The following is a 26,791-nucleotide window of genomic DNA, read 5'->3' as shown; positions in this document are numbered from 1 at the left end:
GGTGACAAAAAACGGGTTGGTGGGAATCGAAAGCGGGTTTTTGTTTTTCACCCTTTGTGTTCTGTGGTTGAAGATTTGTGACGAAGATTTGATAAAAAAAATTTGAAACAAATGTTTTTTGTTTTAATTTTGGTTATTCGTCCAACTTGACACCCAAATGGTGTTTTATTTACAAATACCGCTTGAAATTCACAGCCCTATGAAAAACATCAGGGCAATACCCCTGGGCAATCACCTGGTATCACCTGGATAAGATAACCAGGGAACTACTGGTCGGCGAGGATGACCCACAAAACATGAAACGGAAAACAAAGTAAATACCTGTGGATTGTTTTTAATGCCGCGAACAAACTGGTACGTCACGGGTGATGAAGGTTGTGGTCAAGTTTCATCAGCATTGTGTGTGTAGTTTCAAATAAGAAAGCAAATACCTATTTTGTAGGACAACCCCTGTGGACCCCCTGAGACCCGATTTTTTTATTAATGCCATGAACTTTGATACATTCACAGTGAAGGGTGTTGTGGTGAAGTTACATCAAATTCGCTGAAACGAAGCTGAACAGTTAATGTTTTGTACCCCATCGATCGGCCGGATCTGCATCAGGACCTCAACCAAAATTCTCAATGGTGAAGAATCCCCCAGAATTACAGATTGATTACCCCCTCCCTCACCCATGGATTTTTTTATGTCCTAAAACCAAAAATCCCTCCTGTGCACCCCTGGGTGCAACCTCAAGTTTTCAACAAATTTGGTGGAGGAAGCCAAAGGAGTCAAACACAAACTGATACCAGGTTGTTCTCCTCACCTTCCCACTCAACCACCAAGTTTCATCAGAATGGGTCCGCAACTTTTTGATATATCGTGCAATACATGGCTTTAGGTCCAATCACTCAATGGTGAAGAATCACTTTAAAAATTCCAGAATCTGGAACTGAATCTTCACCAAAATCTAACCAATTCGTCCTTGTCATTCCCCAAATCTGTCCCCGAAGTTTCGTCCGAATGTGTCCACAAATTTTCCAGATATCATGTTATATTGTTGAGGGGCCGGGCGTCGGCCGTGAGCACGACCGCTGGATGGAGCTACAGAGTGGGCTCGACCGATCGGCCGGAATTCAGATCGTATTTCTTCGGAAAACTCCAAAGAGTACGGGTCCCTTTCGGACTATGAAGCGTCAATATTTCGGCCACGTGGTGCAGGGTTATTTGCCAAATCTTCAAAATACCGAGAGGCCACTTGGTGATCCACCGAGTCTTCACTCCCTCGACGGCTCCCGCACGGAATGAGTGGCCTGATGCGCTCGACCCGTGTGCGATCCGAGCGGTTTAATCGCCGAGATCCGTCGGTCCAAATGTCGCTTTGAAGCCGAAACAGCTTTTTGTATTTCTCTACATTATTGTCTCTGTATTACTATTTCTCTAACACGCAGCACGCTCAGCCAATGAAGGAACGGACAAGAACGAGCCGAAACATCGAACAAATGGGATTTATTTCTTCAATAATGAGGGGAAACTAGGGAAGCACGCAAGAAGCATAACTAAACCGAATATTAATAAGCACGTATGCAAGGTATATACAGCAAAAGCACTTATACGATTTACTACTTGGCAGACGGGCCCACACGCACACACACACCCAAAGATGACCGGACCAAATTGTCTTTATTGAGGCCAATCACGGACCTGTCCGCCTCGTGCGGTCTTCAAACTGGTCAGTCCGGCGAGAGGCGAGCCGAACCCAGACACCGGCGGGAGACCCTTGCGGTTCCTGCGGGGAATGGCGTCGCTCGAGCTCTCGGTCGTGGTGAGGAGGACAAGGACGACGTCGACCAAGACCGGCTAGACAGGCTCCCTGAGACGAGCGCTCCAGCAAGACGAGCGCTCCAGAAAGACGAGCGCTCGAGCAAGATGAGCGCTCCAGCAAGACAAGCGCACCAGCAAGACGAGCGCTCCAGCAAGACGAATGCTCCAGCAAGGTGAGATGTCCAGGTTGGGAGATGCTCCTCCTCTGACCAGCTTCTGCCTCCCCTTTTATCCGCCCCCGCCAGCTCGACCCTCCCCCACTCGGACCACGGAGAATCCCGGAGCAGAGGGTTGTCCTTGTTCTCTGCAGAACTGTTGTAACGATCGTTTCTGTTATCATTGTTGATTTGTTTTCCCAATAAAAATCCTTACTGTAAAAATAAATCACAGCGCATGAACTTTTAATTACCCATTAGACAAGGGAAAGGGAGCTATCTATAAAACACATACTTACCGATATAACTGAGCTGGAGGAACCTGGATGTTGAGTGCGATCGTTTTCCAAATCCGCAACAATATATCGTTTTTGGCCCTGTCTCTCTCAATGGTGAAGAATCACTTTTAAAATTCTCGTATCCAGATTTCACCAATATCAAATCAATTCTTCTTTGTCACATACCCATCCTGTCCACCAAATCCATTCCAAATCTTTTGAGATATCCTGCTCACAGACAGACAGACGAAGCGACAGAGGTGCAAACATAACCTCAATCCCCATTCAGTGGTGGAGGTAACAAGCTGGATACAAGCTCAAACACTGATCTGATGTCTGAACAATACTCTGGTGCTAAAAGTGCTGTGAGATGTGGTGATACCATCTCTGACTTATTTCCAGTTGTTACTGGAGTTTGCCAGGGGTGTCTCCTTGCCTCCACACTTTTCAGCGCTTGCAGGGACTGGATTCTGGGGAGGATGTCTGAGAGATCAAGCTGCATCGTTTGGGAATGTCAAGATCTCTGACCTTGATTTTGCAGATTATGCAGTCATCTTTGCGGAGACTCTGGATATCCTTGAGGAGGCCCTCGAGGTGCTGAATGAGTCAGAGCCGCTGAGATTATGGGTTTCCAGGGTCAAAACAAAGATCCAGGCTTTCAATGTCATCTTGGATGCTGCTTTCTTGTCTGTACTTGTTTGTGGCGAGGATGTTGAGGTCAAGGAGAGATTCACTTCCCTCGGCAGTGATAGTCAGGTCTCTGCTGGCTCTGAGCCAGAGGTCAATAGATGTCTGGGTCGGGCCTGGGGAGTCATAGATTCACTGGATCATGGCGTGTGGCAATGCCAATACCTGTGTGGAAGAATGAAAGCAGAGGTCTTCAGATCCTTGGTGCTTCCAGTCTTGTTCCACAGATGGGAGAGTTGGACTCTAACCAGGTATCTGAGACAGAAACTTAATTCCTTTGGTACCAGGTCTCTTCGGCCTTGGCCATCGCTGGTGGGACTTTGTGTCCAACGATCGGTTGCTGACAGAGGCTCAAATGAGATTTGTTACCTGCATCATCCGTGAGCGTCAGCTGCGGCTGTATGGCCATGTCTCGTTTTCTTGACACTGATCCTGCTCACCAGATTCTCTCAGCGAACGAGCCTCGTCAGTGGAGGAGGGCAATGGGTCGACCATGTGCCTCGTGGTTGCAGCAGGCTGATCAACATCTCAAGGTGATGGGGATGGGTCAGACATCTGTCTGGGGGATGGACTGACGGAGGCCCCTGTAGTGCCGGTGGAAAGTGGACGCAGCAAAAGGCTGTTCTGGCGCATGCTCCCATACCTGATCTGACCTGGGTGATGGAGATTGTGGTCAAGTTTCTGTGTGTAGTTTTGGAGAAGTTCCCAGTGTTTACATATATCTTGATTAACGGACACCACACAATGATTATACCCCACCTGGACAATTTTTTTTCCATGTGACATAAAAATGGCTGGCATAATCTCCACCAAATATTACAAACAGGCTGGAGTACCTCGGGTTCGGTGACGGACAAACACCCCCCCCCCATTCCCGATGAAGGTGAGGAGCCGAAACGACCTTTCAGGTCAACATACTTTCATTTACAACCTTACCGAGATTCTAACGTGTGTACACCCAAAATTTGAGGTCTCTGGGTGCTTCAGTTCGTGGATGAAAGAACAACAAACAAATGTACAAACATTTGAAATTTTTACAGGTTTTGTAATCCCCTCGGAGCCATTTTCATAACAATATTTTAGACACCATTCCTTTGACTTGCACATTATATGATTTGAAAGGAGAAGAGATTTTCGGTTAATTTATTCGCAGGAATAAAAAAATAACAAAATTCACAATCATAAAAGTCATCAAGGAAGAATTTCCCGAGTCATCAAGGTAGAACTCGTCCACTGGATCATTGAGGTACAACTGATCCACTGGGTCATCGAGGTACAACTCGTCCACTGGGTCATCGAGGTACAACTCGTCCACTGGGTCATCGTGGTACAACTCGTCCACTGGGTCATCGAGGTACACTGGTTCATCGAGGTAGAACTCGTCCACTGGGTCATCGAGGTACAACTCGTACACTGGTTCAGAGGTACAACTCGTACACTGGTTCATCGAAGTACAACTCGTACACTGGTTCATCGAGGTAGAACTCGTACACTGGTTCATCGAGGTAGAACTCGTACACTGGTTCATCGAGGTACAACTCGTACACTGGTTCAGAGGTACAACTCGTACACTGGTTCATCGAAGTACAACTCGTACACTGGTTCATCGAGGTACAACTCGTACACTGGTTCATCGAAGTACAACTCGTACACTGGTTCATCGAAGTACAACTCGTACACTGGGTCTCAGCTGAAGGATGCTTGGAGAACAAAATAAGTGATAGACAATGTTGGAGTGTAAATGTGTTTGTGCAGTTATGAAGTGACACATGGTGAAGAGTGATGAACAGCATACAGTGATGACGTCATGCACGACGTACAGTGATGAAGTCATGCACGATGTGATTAAATCAGGTCTCTGGATGGTTTAAGTACCTGTACTTCTGGAGACTGATGTTTATGTTTTTAAATCTTGGATCAGCCGTCTGGAAGAGTCTGATGTTTCTTCTTACATTCCTGGAGCTTGTACGACGGAGTGATGATGTATCCACTGCCAAACATCACATCTTCTCCAGTCGCCGTCACTGAAACTTCTTCCTCCACACACACATCAACAAAAGGATGTCAAAATCCCTCAACACCATTGTCATCATCATCTCCATCATTATCATACCTTCCAACACAATCCTGGAAATATTATTTCCCATCAATTGTTTTCTGCATCTCAGTTAAATTCTCTTCTTTCTTTTACATTCAATTTCACATCTTTATTTTCTTCATCACAAACTCCCACTGGATTTTTCAAACAATTAATTTTAATGATCATCCAGGTGTACGCCATGATTTTGATATGGATACATTTGCACTCACGCCAGACTGCTTCCACCTGGAAGATTTGCTTGCTGCTTCTCTGGATTCGAGTTCAGCAAAATATTTGTTTGTCCTCAACACTTCTGAGGCACAGACAAAATGGGACATGATGCAGGGGAATAACATGTTGTTTAGACAAAGTTTGGAATAATTTGTGATGTAAGACAAGAATCTTAGCAACTTACGTTCCAACTGGTGGGATGGTTTCAGGTGAGCAGGAAGGAGCACCTCTTCTGAGGAGTCTTTGGATAAAAACAAACAACAGAAATATAAAAGATTAAATACATTGATATCTTCATCAGTTTGATAACTTGTTCAGAAAAGGTCACAGAAGGAAATGTATGGATGTAACAGGTAATCGATGAAATAGTCAAGGAGCTATTTCCCATATCGGCCTTAAAATAAGGTCTTGCTCAACCCACACTACATACAAGGTCTGAATGCATATTGTGACGTCCACGGGACTTGAACAGTCCCGCCAACGTAGAATGAGCCGAAACGATGGAGGCGGTTTATTTTTTTATAACCCAAAGCTGGCGGTTTTAATCGCTCTACCGCAAACGGGACGAGGAAGGTGGCACGAGTCGCTTTTCACTGAGTTAATAACGTCTATTTCTCGAACCAGAAATAATAAGACTCGGCAAGAGGAGGGATCCGGGGCGATTCGACGGGATGGTCGTGTGGGTTCGGGCGTGGGGAAAACACAAACAATTCCAATGGATATACAAATCTCAAACCCTCTAAGGCGCCAGGTACACACACACACACACACACACACACACACACACACACAAAACATAGCTGGTCCTGGTGGTCAGGCTGGCCCGTGGTGTAGACGCAACAGTCCCTGGATTGGCGTCGGACGAGCTGGCGTTGCGCTCGTGAGGGGCGGGTGACACCGTGGTGCTGTCGACCTCCTGGTGTCGGCGCAAGTCCGCTCACAGCCGCCAGGGAGCTAGTTCTGGCGCCAAGTTGTGAGCAGGAGAGGGAGGCAGGTCCGCCCGCCGTTCGACCCCGTACTCCGAGCCAGCAGAACCCCAGAGCCAACCGAGGTGAGGCACGAGGCACAGCAAGGCCACGAGACACGATGAATCCAGGATCGAATCAGCGCAACAAAACAGCACGCTCCCAGCACAACAGCCTCCACCAAAACGGTTTTTCTTTACCGATCTTCTTCCTCCCCCTTTTCCCCGAACAGAACCTTTTATCCTCGAGTCCTCGTCACTTCCAATCAAGCCGTTTTATGGCCCTCCGCCAATCGTGATCACGGAGCGGAGCCATCCGCAGCACTGTCCTGTGATGTCACGGCAAGCCTCCAGGGAATACTGAAAGGGTTTACGCAGACACACTTACCCTATCCCGTCTCCCTATCTAATTACGTGACAATTATCATTCCCCCCTTGAAGAAATGGACATTTACTAGACAACTTATCACCACTGAATTGCTACTTATTACATCGAGATCCTGGTAAACTCGAACAGCATGGCATACCTAATTAAACAACCTAATTACCCTTTGAATGCATACCCCCCCTCAGACGTAACAATATTATGTTAGGGCAACCTCTCCTGAGCAGTTTTATGGTGGGTGTCACTTCAAATTGTGGTGTAGCATTTTTTCAACAGGCCAATTTGTATGGTGGGGGTCAAATAAAGTTTTTTTTCCATCAATGGGAGAATGTGATCCATGGTGGGTTGCTTTACTAGGTTGTATCTTTTGAACTGGTTCATTCCAATTATTATACAATGCATGGATATAAAGAGAAGAGATTGGTGCATCCATATAAATTACTGTCAGTGAAATATTATTCGAAATTCATATGTAGAATCCCATAACGTAACAAACATGTCGTAGAATTCATCTGGCAAATCGAAAAAGTGTGTTTGTGGTTTTGTATTTATCTGTTTGCTGAATGTCTGTTGAATGCATAATTTTTGTGCCTTCATTACATGTACATTCATAATATGAATGTACAAAATGTATTATTTGTGATCTTGAGACAGTTTGCCTGTTAAATATACGTAGCTCGACCGCGTTGGCAAAGAACGGATCCTAAATCATCTGTGGTTTACACATGTTCCATTTTGAAGAGTCATGCTTTTTGCTGATTGTTATAATCACAATTCTTTTCGTTTCAGGAAGTTGAACAGTTCCAAAAGTACCTGGACGTTCATCTTGTCCTGTTACTAATTTGTCTTCTGTGCTCCAGACTGCAGTCTGTGAGGGATTAAACCTCGTATGATTTCGTAGATTTGATGGAGACATGGATGACGATACCAGCAGTGCTTGCATGCTTCCTGTTTTCCACCACGAAAACGGAGAAAGAGAACAAACAATGACAAATGTGTACTCTGTCAAGAAGATTCAGAGGATGTTCTTCGAAAAGGACAGAGCAATTCCATAGAGAGGCTCGTTTCTGCACTGCAGTGCAGGCAAGATGAGTATTATGAGCGACTGCTTCCAGATTTAGAGACTAAAGACCATGGATGTATTCTGGTATTCAAATTGCTACAAGTCCTGCACGAGCAAACATGATCTCGATAATACTGCGAAGAGAAGAGGACATCTCTGTCGCCGTCTGAAGTTTCAGGATCGGATACGATGGACGCAGATCAGCTCGGGAGACGGTCCAGATCACAGTCGAGTCTTGTAGACTGGTCAAAGTGCATGTTCTGCAAGAATAGGTCCCACAAAAAAGTGACAGAAATGCTGAATGTTAGCACATTTGAAGTTTGTCAATCTATCGAGGATTCTGCTGAAGCTTTCGGCGATGAAGATATGTTGCATATAATCTGTGGAGTAAACGGTGACCTTGTGGCAGCTGAAGCAAAATATCACAAAATATCAAAATTATGCTTTTCAAAGTACACCAGTAAGTCAAACATCAAACATCACACTTTTAAGGCCAGCGAAAATGAAGATCAATACACCAGCGCTTTCCGGGACTTAATTGATGGCCTTAAAACAGATTTGAAGCATGGCAAGGCAGACGATCTGCGCAATCTTCTTGAAAAATATCAACGTCTTCTCGTAACACACGGTGTTGACCACGAAAAGGCCATCAGATACACAAAGCAACATTTGAAGGTCAGATTGATGAGGCATTTTGACGATGAGGTGGTATTCCACCAGCCCCGAATTAGAGAGCAATCAGAACTGATGTATGCAAGCTCAATATCACTGCAAGATGTTCTGAATGCAGCCTTCAAAAAAACATTTGAGCCCCATGAAGACGAAGATTCTTCTGCTGATGAACAAGTTTTGCATCAGACAGAACGCACTAAACTTCTGTATCGTACTGCGATGCTGATCATAGGGGATATTGCTGAGTGCAATGGTATTCCTGTCAAGCCTTTGAACACGGACGATCTGAGTCTCATCACAGCGAAATCACTTATACCAGACAGTGTATACTGGTCCTTACGCTGGGTAATTTCGGCTGATGATAGTGACAATGCTGGGATCTTTCCAGCAGAATGCAAGAATCAATCAGAGGAGAGGAAGGTCATCATGGTGGCGCAATATCTACTTCATTGCTCGTCACATGCACGAGCTAAGACTCCGAAGCACACCAGTCTCGCCATGGCAGTTCGTTACAGAACTGGTTCAAAGGAATTGATAACATTGCTGAACCGAATGGGCCACTGTTCGTCCTACGATGAGAGAGAGGCTATTGACTGGCAAAGGAGATTCTGGCTAAAACAGAAGAAATTGGAGTTGTCATTCCATCGAACATCTGTTCTGTTGTCTTCATCCAGATGGCTGGTGACAATAATGACATTAATGAGGAGACGCTGGATGGGAAACACACCACCCATGCCACAACTCTGGTTCTGTATCAACGGGGGCAATTTGGGCCATTACCAAATCACACGCCGATAGCTGACCATTCTCAGAGGAAGAGATCTCTCGACAGCACAATCATGCTACAATCGATGCAACAGTTCAGCGCATACGGCAAAAGCCAAGTGTTGTCGATTTTGTGGATAAGGCACATGGGAACTGGTTACAGTACTTAGAACCTGTCCACACATCAGCATGTGTGGTGGATCTGGCTTGGGCATTGTGTCGGCTTTGCCCCACCAAACTATTTGATATCAGCATCCCGTCGAATCATCGAGTTGATCCTTGCGAACAGAAAGTATCTGGCTGGAGTGGCTTCCATGCAATGGTGTCCTGTGCTACTTCAAGTAACACTGTTGTTGGATATTGTCCAATGATTGAAGGCTCTCCCACTGAGTATAGCACAATCTATACAGTGATGAAAACCGCACAACAGATGATGGCAAGCCAAGGGCAGAAGACTGTCGTGCTCACATTTCACCTCGCCATCGACGTCAAGGCAAAAGAGATCCAGTGGAGAGTGCCAGATGAGTTCTCAAATTCCATCATTCGCATGGGAGGATTCCATATTGCCCTGAACTTTCTAACTCTTCTGGGAAAAAAGTAAGATAACTCAGGCACTGAAGATCTTCTGATTGAATCTGAGGTCGATGGTAACAGCAGGACAACTTCTCTTCTTCAAGGCAAATCATACAACCGCGGGGTGAGGGCTCACAAACTTGTCATGGAAGCAATGTTCCGTTTAAGGTGGAATGAGTTCATCAAGTGGCTTCCTTCTCGGAGGGGACATTCAGCCACAACAGAATTCCTCGTCAATGACACAGTGGTCGTTGGTATATTGTGTATTTGTGCAACAGATATTTTGATACTTTGGTGTCAAATTTTCATGAGAATAACTGAGAATGCTTCTCTCCACATTATTTGGATTCCTTGTACACATTCTGAATATTACCCCACCCACAGCAACTCGAATCTATATGTAGTATAATCCATTCTCATTCCATCCATGTATATCATGTCAAATTTGAGCGAATAATTTGGAAAATACAGTCGTTTAAATCAACCCACCTCTCAACCTTGATCTAATATTGGTGTGAAAACCTGATTTGACCCCCACTATACAAAATGGCCTGAAGAAAAAAGAACGTGTACCACAATTCGAAGTGACACCCACTGTAGAAATGCTCCAGAGAGGTTGGTGACACAGAATATGCAAACAAACATTGTATGTGGTGTGGGTTGAGAAAGACCTTTTGCCCCTGGGTCTTGCTCCTGGCCAAAAAAGGTGAATCAGGTGATCTCATCCAATCGAAGGGAGTTAAAGTTCTTGTTTTATATTCTGCATGGGGATGACCTTGTCAATAAGTTGCCTTCCCACGAAAAAGTATGATTGCAATTATCTCCTCAATTAAGGATATTCTTCTTCATCAATCTTGGGGTTGGTTGTGTTTTTGATCTTGTGGTTGGTTGTGTTTGCACCCGGTGAGTTCACCCAACCTGTAAAAAGGTAATGAAAAGTTCTCACCTGTTGAAGGTCTTGCATGTTACATGGCTTCGTGTTGTTGCTGGCCGTCATCACGGTGAGGTTTCCGTTCAGGAGGCAGCCAATGAACAATGGAAGTCGGTGATGAATTCCTTTTCCTCAACAATAAGACCCCACCATGGTTTTCTGCAGCTTTGGTGCCTTTACTTTCAAAGTTCAGGTTCTTGTTCTTATTAAATGTAAAATATCCATCAGGAATGAAATCCTTTCCTTGTCTGTACTTTCAAAAAAGGTTTCGGTTATGGCTCCGATGTGATCTCAGGTATTTGGAAGAGACCGTGCGTTGAAGGAAATTGTTTTCAACAGAATATACTCTGTCTTTCTTTTAAAGTGTGCAGTATGAGGAGACTGTATGATGTGAGATGGGAGATGAGGGGGGATGGTCATGATCTACGGAGATGAGGAGGAATGGTCATGAACTACGGAGATGAGAAGAGATGGTCATGATCTACGGAGATGAGGAGGAATGGTCATGATCTACGGAGATGAGGAGGGATGGTCATGATCTACGGAGATGAGGAGGGATGGTCATGACCGACGGAGATGAGGAGGGATGGTCATGACCGACGGAGATGAGGAGGGATGGTCATGATCTACGGAGATGAGGAGGAATGGTCATGATCTACGGAGATGAGGAGGGATGGTCATGATCTACGGAGATGAGGAGGGATGGTCATCATTTACGGAAATGAGGTTCACCCTTGGGCTTCTTGAGGAGGACGACTTTGTCTCCTTTAATGGTGTATCGCCCGTTTGGATCACTTTCTCTCTTTTTATCAAGATCACTCAACAGCATCTCGAGTGTTTCTCTTTGGAGCTGAGTGTAGTCTGGAGTGATGAAAATGTTTCTTGTCCAGAGAGAGGGATCCTTCAAATTCCGTATCTTTTTATTGTTCGTAAGAACCTGATTCCGATCAGACTCGCATCTGAAAACAACTTTCATGGGTCTGAACCTGTTCTCAACATAGCGTCCGATGCGGAAAGTCCGTTCAGGTTCGATCTCCAGGTTCATGGCTTTTATTAATTTTGCCACAGCCTCCTTGTCATGTTCACCTTTTCCCTCCTTCACTCCACGGAACACGAGGTTGTATTTGCGCCTTTCAATTTCCGCTCGTTCATCCTTGAGAAACTCAGACTGAGAAGAATGGTGGGTCTCCCGTTTGGGCGGCAGTCGATGTACATCGTGCTGTTTCTGATGATGTAACCGGTCTGCACAGTGAGGCTTCGGTTGTTGTTGGAGGGCAACACTGTAAAGTTGTCGTTTCTCCAGCCCGTCATCATTCTGAGGCTTCGGTTCAGTCGTCGGCAGCAAATCGACATTGTCCTGTTGCTGCTGTTGCTGCTCCAGCCCATCATTCGTTCCAAGCACTTCTTCCTCGTTTTTCTCATCAAGCTTTCCTGCATTTTGTACTTTGTTCTCTCTTTCCAAGACCTCCTTCTCCCTTAACTCCACGTTATTTTTCCTATCCCTCATCTCTCGTTCTCTTACCATTAACATGAACTCTTTCAGTTTCCATCTAATTTCACGTTGTTTTTGTTCTTCCCGGTGCTCTCTCTCTCTAACACGAGTCTCTTCGTCCAATTTAAGCAGCCGGTACTCTCCATCTTTAAACTCCTCTCCTTGTTGGTGCATACGAAGCTGCCGTTTCTTTATCTCCTCATCTTTCCCATTCATGAATACTTCAAAAACACCTTGTCGCTCCATCTCCTGTTCTTGACTGATCTGCAGGTATCGCTCCCGCTGCTGCACTCGTTTCTTCCAGTTATCAATCTCGAACATTCTGTGTTCTACAAACAGCATTTTCTGATCAAGTTCTTTATTTTTGTGTTTTTCCCACATTCGGACTTGGAATCGCTCTTTCGCTCGTGTGGATTCTTCTTTCTTTCTCATCCTGAGCTTTTCTTCATTTTTCCTCTCCTGTTCATTCATTTTTCTCTGCTCTTCTTCATTTTTCTGCCTCTGCTGTTCCTCCTCTCCTCTCTTCCGGTCCTCTTCCTCCTTTATCCATAATTCTTTTTCCAATTTCCGTTGCACATCCTTTTCCATCAACTCATGTTCCATTTGCTGAACAAACTTCTCTCTTTGCAAGAGATTTCTTTCGGTTTCGACCAACTGAGCCTCATATTCCTGAAGCTTTTCTTCCTCTCCTCGTAAAACCTTTTGTTTCTCTTTTTCATATTCCTCTTCCTTTTCTGCTTTGTCGACAATGTTCTGTTTTGCTCTGAACTCCATTTTTTCAGGAATTTCCAGAACCTCCTTTCCCTCTCCTTTCTGAATTTCAAGGTGTTCGGTTTCCAGAACCTTCATTACCAATGGTGGATCGTCTTTTGATTCATTTTTTCTTTTCACTTTACATCGACATCGTAAACTGCAACAAAACAAACAAACATTATCAGTTCAAGGTAAAATGAAGTATTACATCACATGAAAAGTATGGAACACATGGTTTTGTAAAACATAAACAAACATGTTCCACGAGTGTTACAGTTCTGGAGGATACGGAATATGGAACATACAGATGTTACTTAAACAATGTCCTTCGGAACGATGTGGAACCATGAATCACACTTGATTATTTGAAGAATTTCATGTAATGGTGGAGGATGTTATGAACTTAAACATTTGTTTTGCGAAAGAAGGAAATTGTGACTTTTTTTGGAAATTATGTCTGACTTTGCTGGAATTCCATTGGCAGCATTTTTTAATGGCATCATTTGGCGGCCATTTGGATTATAAAATATCCATTTCAGAAGTACTTTGTCCCACAACTTCGACATTGACCAACAAACTATTCCTTGGAAATCAACACGAAGGAGGTGAGTTTTAGTTTATATTCACAATAAACTTGTGCAACATGCATGGGACATCATTCATATTGTTGCGGGCCGGGGACTGGTGGCAAGAATGTCCGCAAGGTGTGGGGAGTTACGTCAATTCCCACCGGACTCTCCGGAATTGGAGGCCGTCGCTCACGGATAACTCCGTGAGGCGGCAGGTCGCTCAACCAACCGTGGACGCCAACACCTCCACCGCGTAGCGTAGGTTCTATTTCTCTGGAACCAATTTACCTAAGTAACCACGCGGTGTCGTCTACAGGGTAACCACGCCCTCGGCACATCTTGCTCGAACCGGGTCACTCGACCGACTGCGGTAGAGTTCCAACGACCGACTACCAACTCCGGTTTGGGTGCAGTCGAGCGGAACTGCCAAAGTCGTGCCGGCTCGGATGAACAGCTTAATGGGAACAAAGACCCGACTAAAACTCAGACCCGAACCATGCTGGCCCAATGAAGGAAAAGACGAAAACGAACTGGGAACATTTCTGCAATAAATTATTTATAATAAACGAGGAAATTTACGTGGCACAGAAAAGGTTTATTGGGGTGTAATGCAGGGGAAAGAAAGAAGATGTAGTGCAACAATTTGCAGCAACTTACAAAGCAGACACAGAACAGACTTACGCGGTAATTATACAGGCAAGATTTACAATGATCGAAAACACGAATACAGTTTCTACTTATTAGACTGGTGCCACACACTCAGACAAAATAATACCAGTTGAGGGCAAAGGCCTTTTGCAGCCAAAGCGGGAGGTGGGCTGAAGTCGCAGTTCTTGTGAGTACCTGAATCTCGGGGAAAGGAATGCTCCATGGTGCAGCACCTGCCAACAGTCGTGCAGTCAGGTCCACAGCCGCCCGTCTGGAGTTCGGGTCCATGGAGGAGCTCGAGTGGGCCGGGACCAAGAGTCGGGCCGTCGGGGCGAGACGTGAGCGGAGCCAAGCAACGGGAACCGCTTCGTTTTCCAACCAACTCCAGCCTCCAAGCACAGAACGAACGACCCCCAAAGAACTCTACGAACGACCCCCAAAGAACTCAAAACTGAGGATGATGTTCTGGTTTATAGACCTCCTTCAGCGGGGCCTTGGTCAAAACTGACGTCACTGTCCGCCCTGATTGGACGGGGCTCCCATGGGTCCGCCCTTTCTGGGCAGGGCATCAGCCAGGCACCGGCGAGGCCTGCCCACTCCACGCGTGTGGACTCGTCAAGAAAGAGTTGGAGCATTTGGCGAAGCCGACTATGAACTGCGACAGCGAAGAATCTGTCTCGGAAAAACGAGCCTCCAGGGACAACAGGTGGATCACGGTACGTTGTTGCCAGCGAACCGAAGGCTGCAAGCACTCGGGTACCATGGATCGCAATGGAGGATGGGATATAAAGATTTATTACCCCAACTGAACAAACATCGCAGCGCACCCCTTCAATCCCACTACACACAAAGAGGGATTCTGTCGACACATATACTTAACGGCATAACTGACTTGGGACACCTGTATGTTGTATGCGTACGGTTCCTAGAACCGTAACAATATCATCAGGTACTGGATATAAAAAAAAATTCAATTACTTCACTTGTACATCATAGACGAAGATCACAGAAAATGGACTTTTTAGAATATTCACCGTGGATCAAATTATCATAGAAAGAGCTGCAAGAAAAACTGTCACTCAGTAAATATAAAGAGCTTTGAGGAAACTGTTTGTTAACATTTAACAAAATATGGAGGACAATAAGGAACGACCATTTGGTGAATTGGGAAATGTACTGTAAACACATTTAATAATAAAATCAATCTGAATAGAAAGGAAATCATCATGCGGAATCTATCCATGTCTGGTTATCATTCATTATTTCAGCCAGATTGTTATTACAAAAACAAAAATCTCATTGTTCTTTCACTTGAATAATCATCAACTTCTCATGTTTCATGAGATGATGGCATCTCCCAAAGAGCTCCCGTTCACCAAACCAACAACATATTTTAAACTCTGCTTGCATTGCCAGAGAGGTACTTGTGAAAAGCTTGTTCATACTCAATGCAGAACGTTCAAGGAATCAGCATTTGAAACTTTTCTAAAGTGTGTCCAGAAAGAGAATTTTTACAAAACACCACAACACACCAAAACGTGTGTCCAGATGATTACAATCCAGAATTTATGTGAGTTGGACAAAGGCTGCTGGAATTACAGCAAACCAGCTTCAAGCTAAGAAAGCTACTTGACACAGAGATTGACATTAAAAAAAACCGAGTCACCTGGATAGAGATGAAAGAAGAAGGAACAAACTTGCTGTTGCTTCATAAGACACAACTTTTCTGACAAAGAGGACAACACAGTGCTTCAGAATCTATAAAGCAGACTCGTTTGAGCAGTACAGTGTTTGTCAAATCAAAATGTGTATTTTGTCAACCAACCAAAGGTGAGGAAAACTCAAAAGTACATGAAAAACTCCAGAAGGGCCAATTCCTGGTAACATGGGAGAAAACAATCCAAGAAATTGTGAACAGCAGTTGATATGATGCCTGGAAAGTTAGGCTTGCGGACGTGCTGTCTTCTGGGGATTGACAGTCTCGTGACATTTTGAACCACCACACGTCCCGCTTCACAAAAAACTGGGAAAAGTACATTCAGCGTCCATGTTGTAAAGCTAAATCAATTGAAAACAGGGAACCAATCATCCAGCCTCCAGTGAGTGTTGTATTTATTGCCACAGACCGAGTTATTCAGTGTTCTTCAAGTCCACGTTGATGAGGGGCAGTGTATCGACATTGCTGGACTGCAGAAGTGCAGATTTTTCATGAATTCCAAGACAGACTTTCTGAAACTTTCCCAGGTTTTTTGACACACAGGTTACTGAATACACAACTATAATTACAAACGGTTTACCAAAGTGAAGGCTAACCAAAGTTATACCCCACCTGTAAATGACCAATGAGGTTTTTACACCAAGTTTTACTTTGATTAATACAGCAAAAGTGGGTTTGTTCATCACAGCCATTTTGAAATCCAAGATGGTCACCATACATAACATCAAGAAAATTAAAATTGTGTGTTTTTAACTTCTTGGCATGATAAATATGGGTATTGCCACCAAAACAGACTTCATATGATATTCACAGCCCAAGTGATAATGAAATTTGGTGGAACATGGTGGCCATTTTGAAATTCAAGATGGCCCCAAAATATTGGATGAAAAACAATGTCACCAATGGATTTTGGACACCTTGTCATCTCCAGTAATAAAACAACATATTCCATATTGAGCAAAAAAACATTCAAGTCCTTGTAATCCAACATAACATCGTACACAACATAGCATCTTCAAATATCAGAGTGATCTTGTTCCCTCGTGGATGAAGACTTGATAAATATTGATGAATAAGTCACTTGTGTTCTTTACCAGTGAATGCAGAGCTTTCTTTTGGGGCTCCCCCTCTTGTTGAACCAACGTGATGGATCAAATGTGATTAAAACATAAAACAAAAGGAAGGAAATTGCGACAAACGTGACGTCACGAACCACAGACATCCCTCCATCCTCAGCAGCATTATTCTCGATAACCTATGGAGATAGACAAGGGCGGGGGTAGGAGGAATGTTTATTTCATTTTAAATTGAACTAAATGTTTTTACAAAACTCAAAAGTTCATGACAAAGCAACAACATTATCTTGAATTTTTTTAGAATACAAACACAATGGCTTGTGGAATGTTCGAGAGTTTATCGTTTGTACGATGTTTGCACAAGGATTTGGGAAATAATTTGGGAATTTGGGAAGTAATGCCGTGACTATTCCTTCATCGACACGACCAGGAAGGAACACTTGCTCTGAAGGGATAAATTCCAAGTTTGCTTGGTGGGGGGAAAGTTAACCTGCAGTTTGTTTCCAAAGATAAACTCTCTTGTTCCTCAACACATCATCACGGCATAACTGACTTGGGACACCTGCATGTTGTATGCGCACGGTTCCGAGAACCGCAACAATAGTCGCAACGACGATTTTAACGTTGCAAAAGGAGTCGCAACAACGATTTTAAGGGCAGACAAGGAAGATTACATCAGGGATTCCATTGGAAAATACCACCTGTCCCTTCGCTGATGGGAATACAATGAGGAGGACCAAAAATAGGGGGAGAGCGGTGGGTGGAGGGGGAGCAAGGAGGGAGGGAGAGGAGGGGTGAGGGGAAGGGAAGGCAGGGTGAGATGAGGGGAAGGGAAAGCACACGTGCTGTGGAGCATAAATTATGCACGTACATAACCGTTGGCCAGACACATATGAAGATAGCCACCAGAGCGGGGGGGGGCGGGGGGGTGGGAGTGGGAGAATCAGCAGAGAGAATATGCTATGCTTTTGAACACACACACAAACACACACACGTACACCCTCACACACACCCCTCACTCACACACCAACCCCCATTTTAAATCCTCCGTGCAGGCATCATTTCCAAAACTACAAAGAAAGGGACTCCCATGGTGTTGTGTACCTTCCCCGAGTACAATATGTTGTTATTTCTCACAATCCCCCCTTACCTGTTGTGATGGACGGGACGCTTCACTTCCGAGGATGGTGAGCACGAACAGCGCGATGGGAAACAACATGGCTGGTGCACGGCTATCCATGAACTGAAGATTTAACGACACCGCTCTGTATTAGAGTTCCCTATTGTTGGAATTCTCATTGTGACGTCACAATGGACTGTAGCCACGCCCCCTTTCCCTCGTTCACATTGCTTTTCAACGCTCAGAACGCCTTGCCTCTATTATCTATCCTTTGATAATCCACAAAATAGATATGATGTGTCTTTTTCCGATTTGTGATTTATAAAGAAGGTACTTTTGCAATAAAAGTCGAAATTTTATCCATCTTCAAACTGAGCCATGACGTCACACACGGAAGTCCACCGCGAGATCCGTTTCACATTGAATACGGGTTTCATCGTGGTACGATTTCACTCAAACGTCGAATAATTTTATATTTTTCACAAAAATGCCGAGTCGATGAGTCCTTGGTGCTTGTACAGTACGGAATACAAACCGAGATAGTTTCATGCTCCACCAATGGTGGAAACACCCAAAGTTTGCCAGAAATTGGAAGAGGTTTGTCCGAAATACCCAAGTGTGGATCGGGCCTCAAAATGTTCACTTTTGTGGTCAGAAAATGGTAAAGAGAACTGTTATGAATCAACAGAGATGGCGAAACGTTCTGGTTATCCACCACAAATGAGAGAGGACGCCATCTCCACGATAAGGCGGAAGAAACAGCCGTCGCTCAAAACATGAACACCATCTCCACCCAGCTGCCAGCACATGTACACAGATGATCACTCCCCCTACAACATCCCCCACAACCCTCCATCAACCATCGCCCCCACTCAACCTACCAACACCCCAAACACCCCCCTTCTCTCCACCATCCCCTTACAATCGCCCACCAACTATCAACCCCAAAATACCCACCACATCCTACATCCCCCCGCCCCACCCCTCCAATGGGGTAGGACATCGACACAGCACGTACACCGATACGACAGCAGGACATGACTCGGCACGACCTCAAACACAAATGCTGTCACAAGAAAGTTTAAAACGGGATGATCCTGTAATGTACAGGACACCTGGTCAGCCTGTGAAGGAGGGACAAAGCAGTCGTCAGCCATTTTGTCAATGGAGTCCATGCAGCGTCCGTGCCTCTGCAGCGTCCTTGCCGTGCCATGCTGTGTCCGTGCCTGTGCCGTGTCCATGTCGCGTTTCTGCTGTCGTAACACATTAAACCGATTTAACAATGGATACAAAATCCCTTCTAAACCCTCAACTGAAAAACAAAACCCATCAATGTGGAGTGAACATGTGACCGGCCGGTGTTTCCATCCTCACCAACACCTCCATCTTCGTCTCATTTACTCACATCAGGATCAAAACGATTCGGCTCCACAATCCCCCCAAATCGTTTCCATCACTAATTTTATCTCTCAATAGTTTATTCCAAATCCCACTGATCAGTTTCAACACATCGAGAACCTTCAGAGTTGCTGATGATGGTGGAATCAGTGTCGGAATCAGAGATCGAAATACACTGTTTCTCTGTGTAAACCAACATTTTGATCAAGTTTCCAAACAAAGATAAACTCTCTTATTCCTCATCACATCCTTGGGATTTCACCTGAACAACCCAAACACCTGGAGGAGTTTTCAGCCTTGTTTTGGGGAAATTTAAATAAATAAATTATATTAACAATGTTACATTATCGACGTTTCAAGATGATGAATTTACTTGTGATGTGATAAAAAGTAAAGTCGGCTCCATGGATGTAAATCTGTGTGTTCACATGATGTTCCCTTTTCTATCACGTGGTGTTTACTGTCACCAATCACTTGGTGAATTGAACTTCAACTCAAACTTCGATCGGTGTTCGACGGAACAACCCATGATAGGCCGCGGGCCAGTGGGACCTACCTTGCACCCCCCACCCCCCCTCCCCCTACCCCTCCCCGCGACAATTTTTCACTAATACCACAGTGTTCATATATATCCCAAGTATCAGAAAAAGGATGTTCCCAGAAAAATAACTCATTTTCACGATGCTTGATTAAGCGAAGCAATCAAAAATAGACGAATCTCACAAAGATCGGCAAAATGTCAATATCTCTGTCAAATGTAAACATAAAAAAACAAAATTGGTGTCAAATAAAAGCTTATTACACATATTAAAATATATTTTGGTTATGCTAATTAGCTCATGAGGATATTAATGAAATTTGACTTCAAGACAATAATTCCCACCAAAATGCAAGAATTTCCATTTTCTTTCCTTGTAATTTCCGCACGAGTCACTTTTTTGTCAAAAAAACATTATTTAAGTGTTTCCAGATACAAGCCAGGTTGGCAAAAATATATAAAAATTTTGATTTTTTTTAAAGTGGGCTAATTAGCATAAAATACAAAGCACAATGAATCGTTCGAAAATCGAAATCATATTAATCAATAGAATTAATTACCTGGGCCTGATATAATACATAACTGTGACTTATGATGTCTGTTGGTGTTTAAGGGAAACATAACTATTTTCTGTTTGAGTAAAAGTAGTGGAAAAAATTTTCAATGCATTGATATGCTAATTAGGATCCGTCATGATGGAAATTCTCATTTTCGTAAATATCTCAACTTCTGGTGCATGGAAATTTGGAAATGAGGAATCTACACATATGATTGGAGGGTGAAGGGGTAAAGTGAACATGTTTCCTTTGTTGTCAGAGATGTAGAATAATGTTTGGATTGCTTAATTACATGGAAACGGCTTAATAAAGCAGAATGCAAATGAGTTATTTTTCTGGGAACATCTTTTTTCTGATACTTGGGATATATATGAACACTGTGTATCAGTGAAAAATTGTCGCATGGGGGGGGGGGGTGCAAGATAGGTCCCACTGGCCCCCAGCCTATCATGCTCTGAACGGTCCAACTCGTTAAAGGAGCAACCCCTCACTCACACAACCCTCACACACACACCAACCGCCATTTTAAATCCTCCATGAGGACCTGATTTACCAAACTACAAAGAAAGTAACTCCCATCGTGTTGTGTCCCTTTCCCGAGTACAATACTGTGCAATGTTATTTCTCACAATCCCCCCTTACCTGCTGTGATGGACGGGACGCTCCACTTCCGAGGACGGTGAACACCAACAGCGCGATGGGAAACAACATGGCTGGTGCACGGCGATCCACGAACTGAAGATTTAACGATCCCGCTCTGTCTTCAGAATTCCCTATTGTTGGAATCCTCATTGTGACGTCACAATGGACTGTGGCCACGCCCCCTTTCCCTCGTCACATTGATTTATCAACAGAGATATAATTATATATTTTTTGTTCTGATTAATCTCTTCTGGTGAAAACCACGTGATCCAAGGTTGATGAACAACACCAATCCTTTATCTTTGAAATCTTTTCCACCAATGAGAACAGGATTTAAAACGTTCATTGTGATCAGTTTGGGATTCTGATTACAAACATTGTACAACAGACGTGTGTTTATTTTATTTATGTTATTTATGATAAACCTTGTTATGAAGGAGTTTACACACTGAGTAATGGTTCACCTCGTTAGGTCATCTCTTCGAGCATGACCCCATAATATGGGTGTCGATGTCCTTCGATCCGTCCGTTCACAATGAAGTTGAAGTGGGAGATCTGGTCATTAGTGATCCTGATAGAGGTCGATGAGACGTACACGATGGTATGACTTTCAAGGTCACCGAAGGTCAAGGTCAAGGTCACGAGACCTTTGTCGTTGCGAAAATGACGATTTTCGAATTCTATCTCCTCCGCTATTTCTCAAGCGATCTTGAATTTGATTGTAGCATACGAATCTCTGGGACAATATCTAAATTTGGACGGGCCGGATTTTCGATTTTCGCTTTCGTGTCACGTGACTTCAAAGTTGGCAAAAAATGCGAAAATGACGATTTTCATAATCTATCTCCTCCCACATTTCTCAAGCGATCTTGAATTTGATTGTGGCATATGAATGTATGGGACAATATCTAAATTCGGTCGGGACGGATTTTCGAATTTCGCTTTCGTTTTCGCGTCAAGTGACTTCAAAGTTTGCAAAAACTGCCCTACCTTCAGGAGGCCATATATTCTCGACTGGGCATGGTAAATTTTAGTGAATGGTGTCATTGCATAGCAGCTGACCTTGTATATTTATACATTTTCCGCCGAAGGTGCAAAAGTTTCAAAACCCGAAATGTAAACGTCGGCATTTATTTTCAAAATATAATTTTGTGCACGCGCGCACCAAAATGCCGAGTCATCTTTAACCAAACTGTGTAGTTCGAGCTGCACAGTAATCTTTGGTCATAACTGAACATTGAGAACTTGTGGCATTATAGAGATGACAGTCACCCCCACAAGGGGGTAATTTTTTTTAGTTTATATCCCGTTGGTAGTTTTGTGAATGAACATTCATTTTGTGTGTGTACGTGCATACGTAATAAATAGATAACCTTTCATAGCGAACACAGTGAGCTTCATACTTAACGCGTTCACATGAGAGAATAGGAAACAACAACACAATACCCTGGCAATTTGAAATCCGTGTCGTTGGAAATGACCCTTTAGCTTCTGGTTGTTTTTAAACGCTGCGCGGTGTATAAACACGATTGGGTTTCATTTCTATCCCGTGAATATTTCTAACCACGTGCACATGAGAGAATAGGAAACAACAACAACACAATACCCTGGCAATTGTAAATCCGTGTCGTTGGCTATGACCCTTTTGCTTCCGGTTTTTGCCATGAGGGATGATGCATGCCGGGAGATAAAGGCATCGTCGGAGACATGAAAGACCCAAATATCAGACATGGTGAATATTTCCTCTACTGATTTTAATCAAGATATCTCCCGCATCATCAAAAAATAATTTTTAATTCTGATTTACATTATTTGATCGCTGATCCCGAATCCAGGCCGAAGTAACCTGAATTGCGTATACAGTTGTGAACAAGTTCTTGGGAAAGTCAGAACCGAATGTAAGAAGAATTCTACGTTCGCTTCTCGTATTTATTTTATTAGATGTGATCCTGTTCTTGACGGTGTCCTTGTCCTTGTGAAGGTAATGTTGAGGTCAAATTTATTTTTTTAGATGAGATCCTGTTCTCGGCGGTGTCGTTGTTGTTGTGAAGGTAATGTTGAGGTAATATTTATTTTGTAAGATGTGATCCTGTTCTAGGCGGTGTCGTTGTCCTTGTGAAGGTAATGTTGAGGTAATATTTATTTTTTTAGATGAGATCCTGTTCTAGGCGGTGTCGTTGTCCTTGTGAAGTAATGTTGAGGTAATATTTATTTTGTAAGATGTGATCCTGTTCTAGGCGGTGTAGTTGTTGTTGTGAAGGTAATGTTGAGGTAATATTAATTTTTTTGGATGAGATCCAGTTCTAGGCGGTGTAGTTGTCGTTGTGAAGTGAATGTTGAGGGAATATTTATTTTTTAGATGAGATCCTGTTCCAGGCGGTGTTGTTGTGAAGGTAATGTTGAGGTAATATTTATTTTTTTTCAGATGAGATCCTGTTCTCGGCGGTGTTGTTGTTGTGAAGTCATGTTGAGGTAATATTTATTTTTTAGATGAGATCCTGTTCTCGGCGGTGCAGTTGTTGTTGTGAAGGTCATGTTGAGGTAATATTAATTTTTTTCAGATGAGATCCTGTTCTCGGCGGTGCAGTTGTTGTTGTGAAGGTCATGTTGAGGTAATATTAATTTTTTTCAGATGAGATCTTGTTCTTGACGGTGTCGTTGTTGTTGTGAAGGTAATGTTGAGGTAATAGGTAAAGTCAGAAGCAAATGTAAGAAGAATTCAATGTTCGCTTCTCAGCTTTGCCTATTCCATATTAGAATCACACCCAACCACCTCGTTCTCTCAACACATCCACGACCCAAGGTGGACGAAGGTGACGTTTCCCCCATGTTTGTTGTCTGTGTTATCGAACATTAGTCAATAACTATCATGTAGTTCGGTAGAGAGTGATCTACTGCATGTGGAGGGACAGCACGGGGAAAGATGGCGGCCTCGTCACATGACCACAAAATGATCCGTTTAAAACCACCATGGGGTTCATGAACACGAGCGTGGTGATTATTCTCTCCAGCGTTTGGTGAAGAAGGAACGATTGATCGGAGTTGAGCCGGTGTACATTTCGTAAGAGAGCTGACTGAGCTTCATTCTCAAATTTGCGCCCAAAAAGTTTGTTGATCTCATTGGCCAGTGAAGACCATCCGATTTATAAAAAGTGATTTCTTAAGTGCGGCTTTCTTGGGGTTCAGGATTATTTGATCCTTCAAGTAGACCCTTCAAGCCCTTCCAAACTAAACATCGCACCCAAATTGCCCCTTTGGTATTTGGACACATAGTGTGAGATGTGTTTAATTTCATTTGTTAAGAAGTTTTAATCCCTGGGGTTAACGGATAAGAAAGGGATAATTGAAGGTTCATTAAGAGTTCAATCTCAAATTGGTGCCCAACACCCGTTCTGATCTCACAAGATTGCTTTACCCATCCACCAACTAAATTCATCACTTCAGAACGATTTTTGGCTGGGGTTTACGGATAAGAAGGGTCTTAAGGGCGCAAGGGTCTTCACAAAGCCCTTGGAAAAATAATTTGATTGAGCTGATGCCCATTCATTGTCATGATGGGGGGGTCTATAGATAGTTACAAAAAACACAAATAACACAAAAGTACAAGAAAGTACAAAACTGAAACACAGAAACTCAATGGAACACAAATGTACTGAAATGTACAAGCCAGTTACTCGGAAGACGAGCCTTCATCGAGGGTAGGCCGAAGTGGACCTCGAATTCCTCTTCACATTTCCACTCACACCTGTGCCGCTGTCTCTGTGTAAGCGTGATGGTTCAATGGTGCAGACAGCAAAGAGCGCCCTTTTCGACAAGCTGGAGAAAACAGTACCTGATCACGGCCATCCGACTGATGTGAAGGTACATCTGATTGATGGAAATTTTCTACTTCACTGCCTCCCACCAAACCTACCCCCGACTTATGGTGGTCTGTCACGGGGTATCCTCGTTGCGACCTTCTCCCACCAGTCAAAACGTATAGACATAGCGTTTGACACTTACGAGGATCCTTCTATTAATGACTGCGAACGGGAAAGACGAGGAGCCGAAGAGCAACGTTATGTTAACAGTGGCCCGGACCAGATAAGACCGAAGAACATTGAAAAAGCTCTGAAATAGAGTTTCTCCAAGAGCGGTCTTCCTGAATTCATGACTGGGCTGGGGAGCAATACCGACACATTCTGGAAGGAAGAATCGTTTTCCTCGGTGTCAACGGTAAATGTGCCAAGTATTGTGTTGTGAATGGTGGAGTGCAGAAACAATTAACTCAAGATCTGTTCTGTAATCACCCAAAGGTGACATTGTCGTACGTGCCTCGGACACCGACATACTGGTGATTCTCCTTCACCAGGTTCATCAATTTACACGTTCAATTTGGATGGAAGTTGGGACATCCGGAAAGGATAATCGACACTACGTGAACATGACTAATGTGGCAGCGCAAATCGGTCCGGATGTGTGCGCAGCTCTGCCTGGCCTGCATGCATTCACGGGATGTGACAACACATCAGCATTCGCAAGGAAAGGGAAGAAACGGCCGTATGATATAATGTGTGCCCACGACAAGTTCATTCGGGGTTTTTCATCGCTCAGCGACAAAGAGCCGGACGATGAAATGTTTGCCGTCCTCGAGGAGTTCGTCTGCCTCATGTACGGTGCAAAAAAAGACGACGACGCCGAACAACTACCGATTTTATGTCAATCGCACGTAGAACCGCAAATCGAATTCCATGTGACCGTTCGACAAACTGAAGAGCATTGACGGCAGCAGCATCCCGCCTTGCAGAGTTGAGTTGCAGCCACATAGTGTAAGGACTGGATTTGTGGCTACAATGTGGGGCAGTTCCCACCTGGCTACCATATCGAAATCTCCAACTGCAGGATGGGAAATCGTTGATGGTCACCATCGAGTTATCTGGTTTGATGGACATCAACTGCCCCAGGTGCTTGCCCCAGGAATACCAGTTGAAATGGACGCTGACGGTGATCCATCCAGAACGGATTATCTGATGATTGATTCATCATCTGAAGGTGAAGCAAGAAGTGATGATGATGATGATGAAGATGATCATGACGATGAATTATCATGATAGTGATAATTCTGAAGGGTGAATGAGCCAAAATACCTGAAATGTCAAGCCTGTTTCGGTGGGCCGAGATACTCAAAATTATTTTTACTTTGTAATGGTCAGTATTTTTTATTTGTTATAGTCTCTGATATGTCGCACGTTTAGTTTTTGATCACCTATCATATTGTTGCGGATTCGTGCCCGCCGGCGTGCTGACGGCCACGTAACTCGAATCGCGGCACGTCGCCCACCGGACGGACAATCCAGTCGTGACCCTCTCGGACTAACGCCGGGAACCAGTCACGGGTGGACCTTTCGGTCTCACCGCGATCGAGCCAATCAGCCCCCGCGTGGGATAGGGTTGCTCGCCAAATTCGACCTACCTAAGTACCCACGCGGAGGGTAGACCGGGCGATCGCACCTCGCCGCGGTCGACTTCGGACACGGGCCACTTAAGCGACCCGTTCCGTACTATCGGGATAACCGAGCGGTGTTATCGTCGACCTCGACGGTTCGATTAATTATCGGGCGTATTCAGCCCACTACCAACCCTTTACGTGAAGCAAGATGAGGATTCAATGAAGGAAATGACGAAGCGAAGCGGGAAACAGTTCGACACAAAGC

At 44.1% G+C, this 26,791-nt stretch overlaps 1 protein-coding gene across 4 annotated transcripts; it reads right to left on the bottom strand.

The window, feature by feature from the left end:
* Positions 1 to 4,052: 4,052 nt before the first annotated feature.
* On the bottom strand, positions 4,053 to 23,585 carry LOC147007444 (uncharacterized). 4 transcript variants are annotated; one of them, XM_085867144.1, is made up of 7 exons: positions 21,099 to 23,585; positions 16,862 to 17,022; positions 10,604 to 12,990; positions 5,420 to 5,476; positions 5,235 to 5,317; positions 4,800 to 4,957; positions 4,053 to 4,624 (listed from the first exon to the last, which is right to left on the bottom strand). In XM_085867144.1, exons 1-3 carry the CDS (start codon positions 21,246 to 21,248, stop codon positions 11,298 to 11,300), a joined length of 2,004 nt encoding a protein of 667 aa, XP_085723270.1. In that variant the 5' UTR covers positions 21,249 to 23,585; the 3' UTR covers positions 4,053 to 4,624; positions 4,800 to 4,957; positions 5,235 to 5,317; positions 5,420 to 5,476; positions 10,604 to 11,297. The 4 variants fall into 4 exon arrangements, with proteins under 4 accessions (XP_085723270.1, XP_085723272.1, XP_085723271.1 ...); XM_085867146.1 differs by having other exon boundaries at positions 5,251 to 5,317; XM_085867145.1 differs by having other exon boundaries at positions 5,235 to 5,314.
* Positions 23,586 to 26,791: the final 3,206 nt, after the last annotated feature.

This window comes from Eptatretus burgeri, unplaced genomic scaffold (genome assembly GCF_056783735.1).
Source record: "Eptatretus burgeri isolate ZD-2024b unplaced genomic scaffold, Ebu_testis_v1 Ebu_testis_scaffold_166, whole genome shotgun sequence".
In the NCBI taxonomy this organism is placed as follows: domain Eukaryota; kingdom Metazoa; phylum Chordata; class Myxini; order Myxiniformes; family Myxinidae; genus Eptatretus; species Eptatretus burgeri.
Note: the sequence above shows the minus strand (reverse complement) of the source record. Positions and strands in the feature narration are given on the sequence as shown.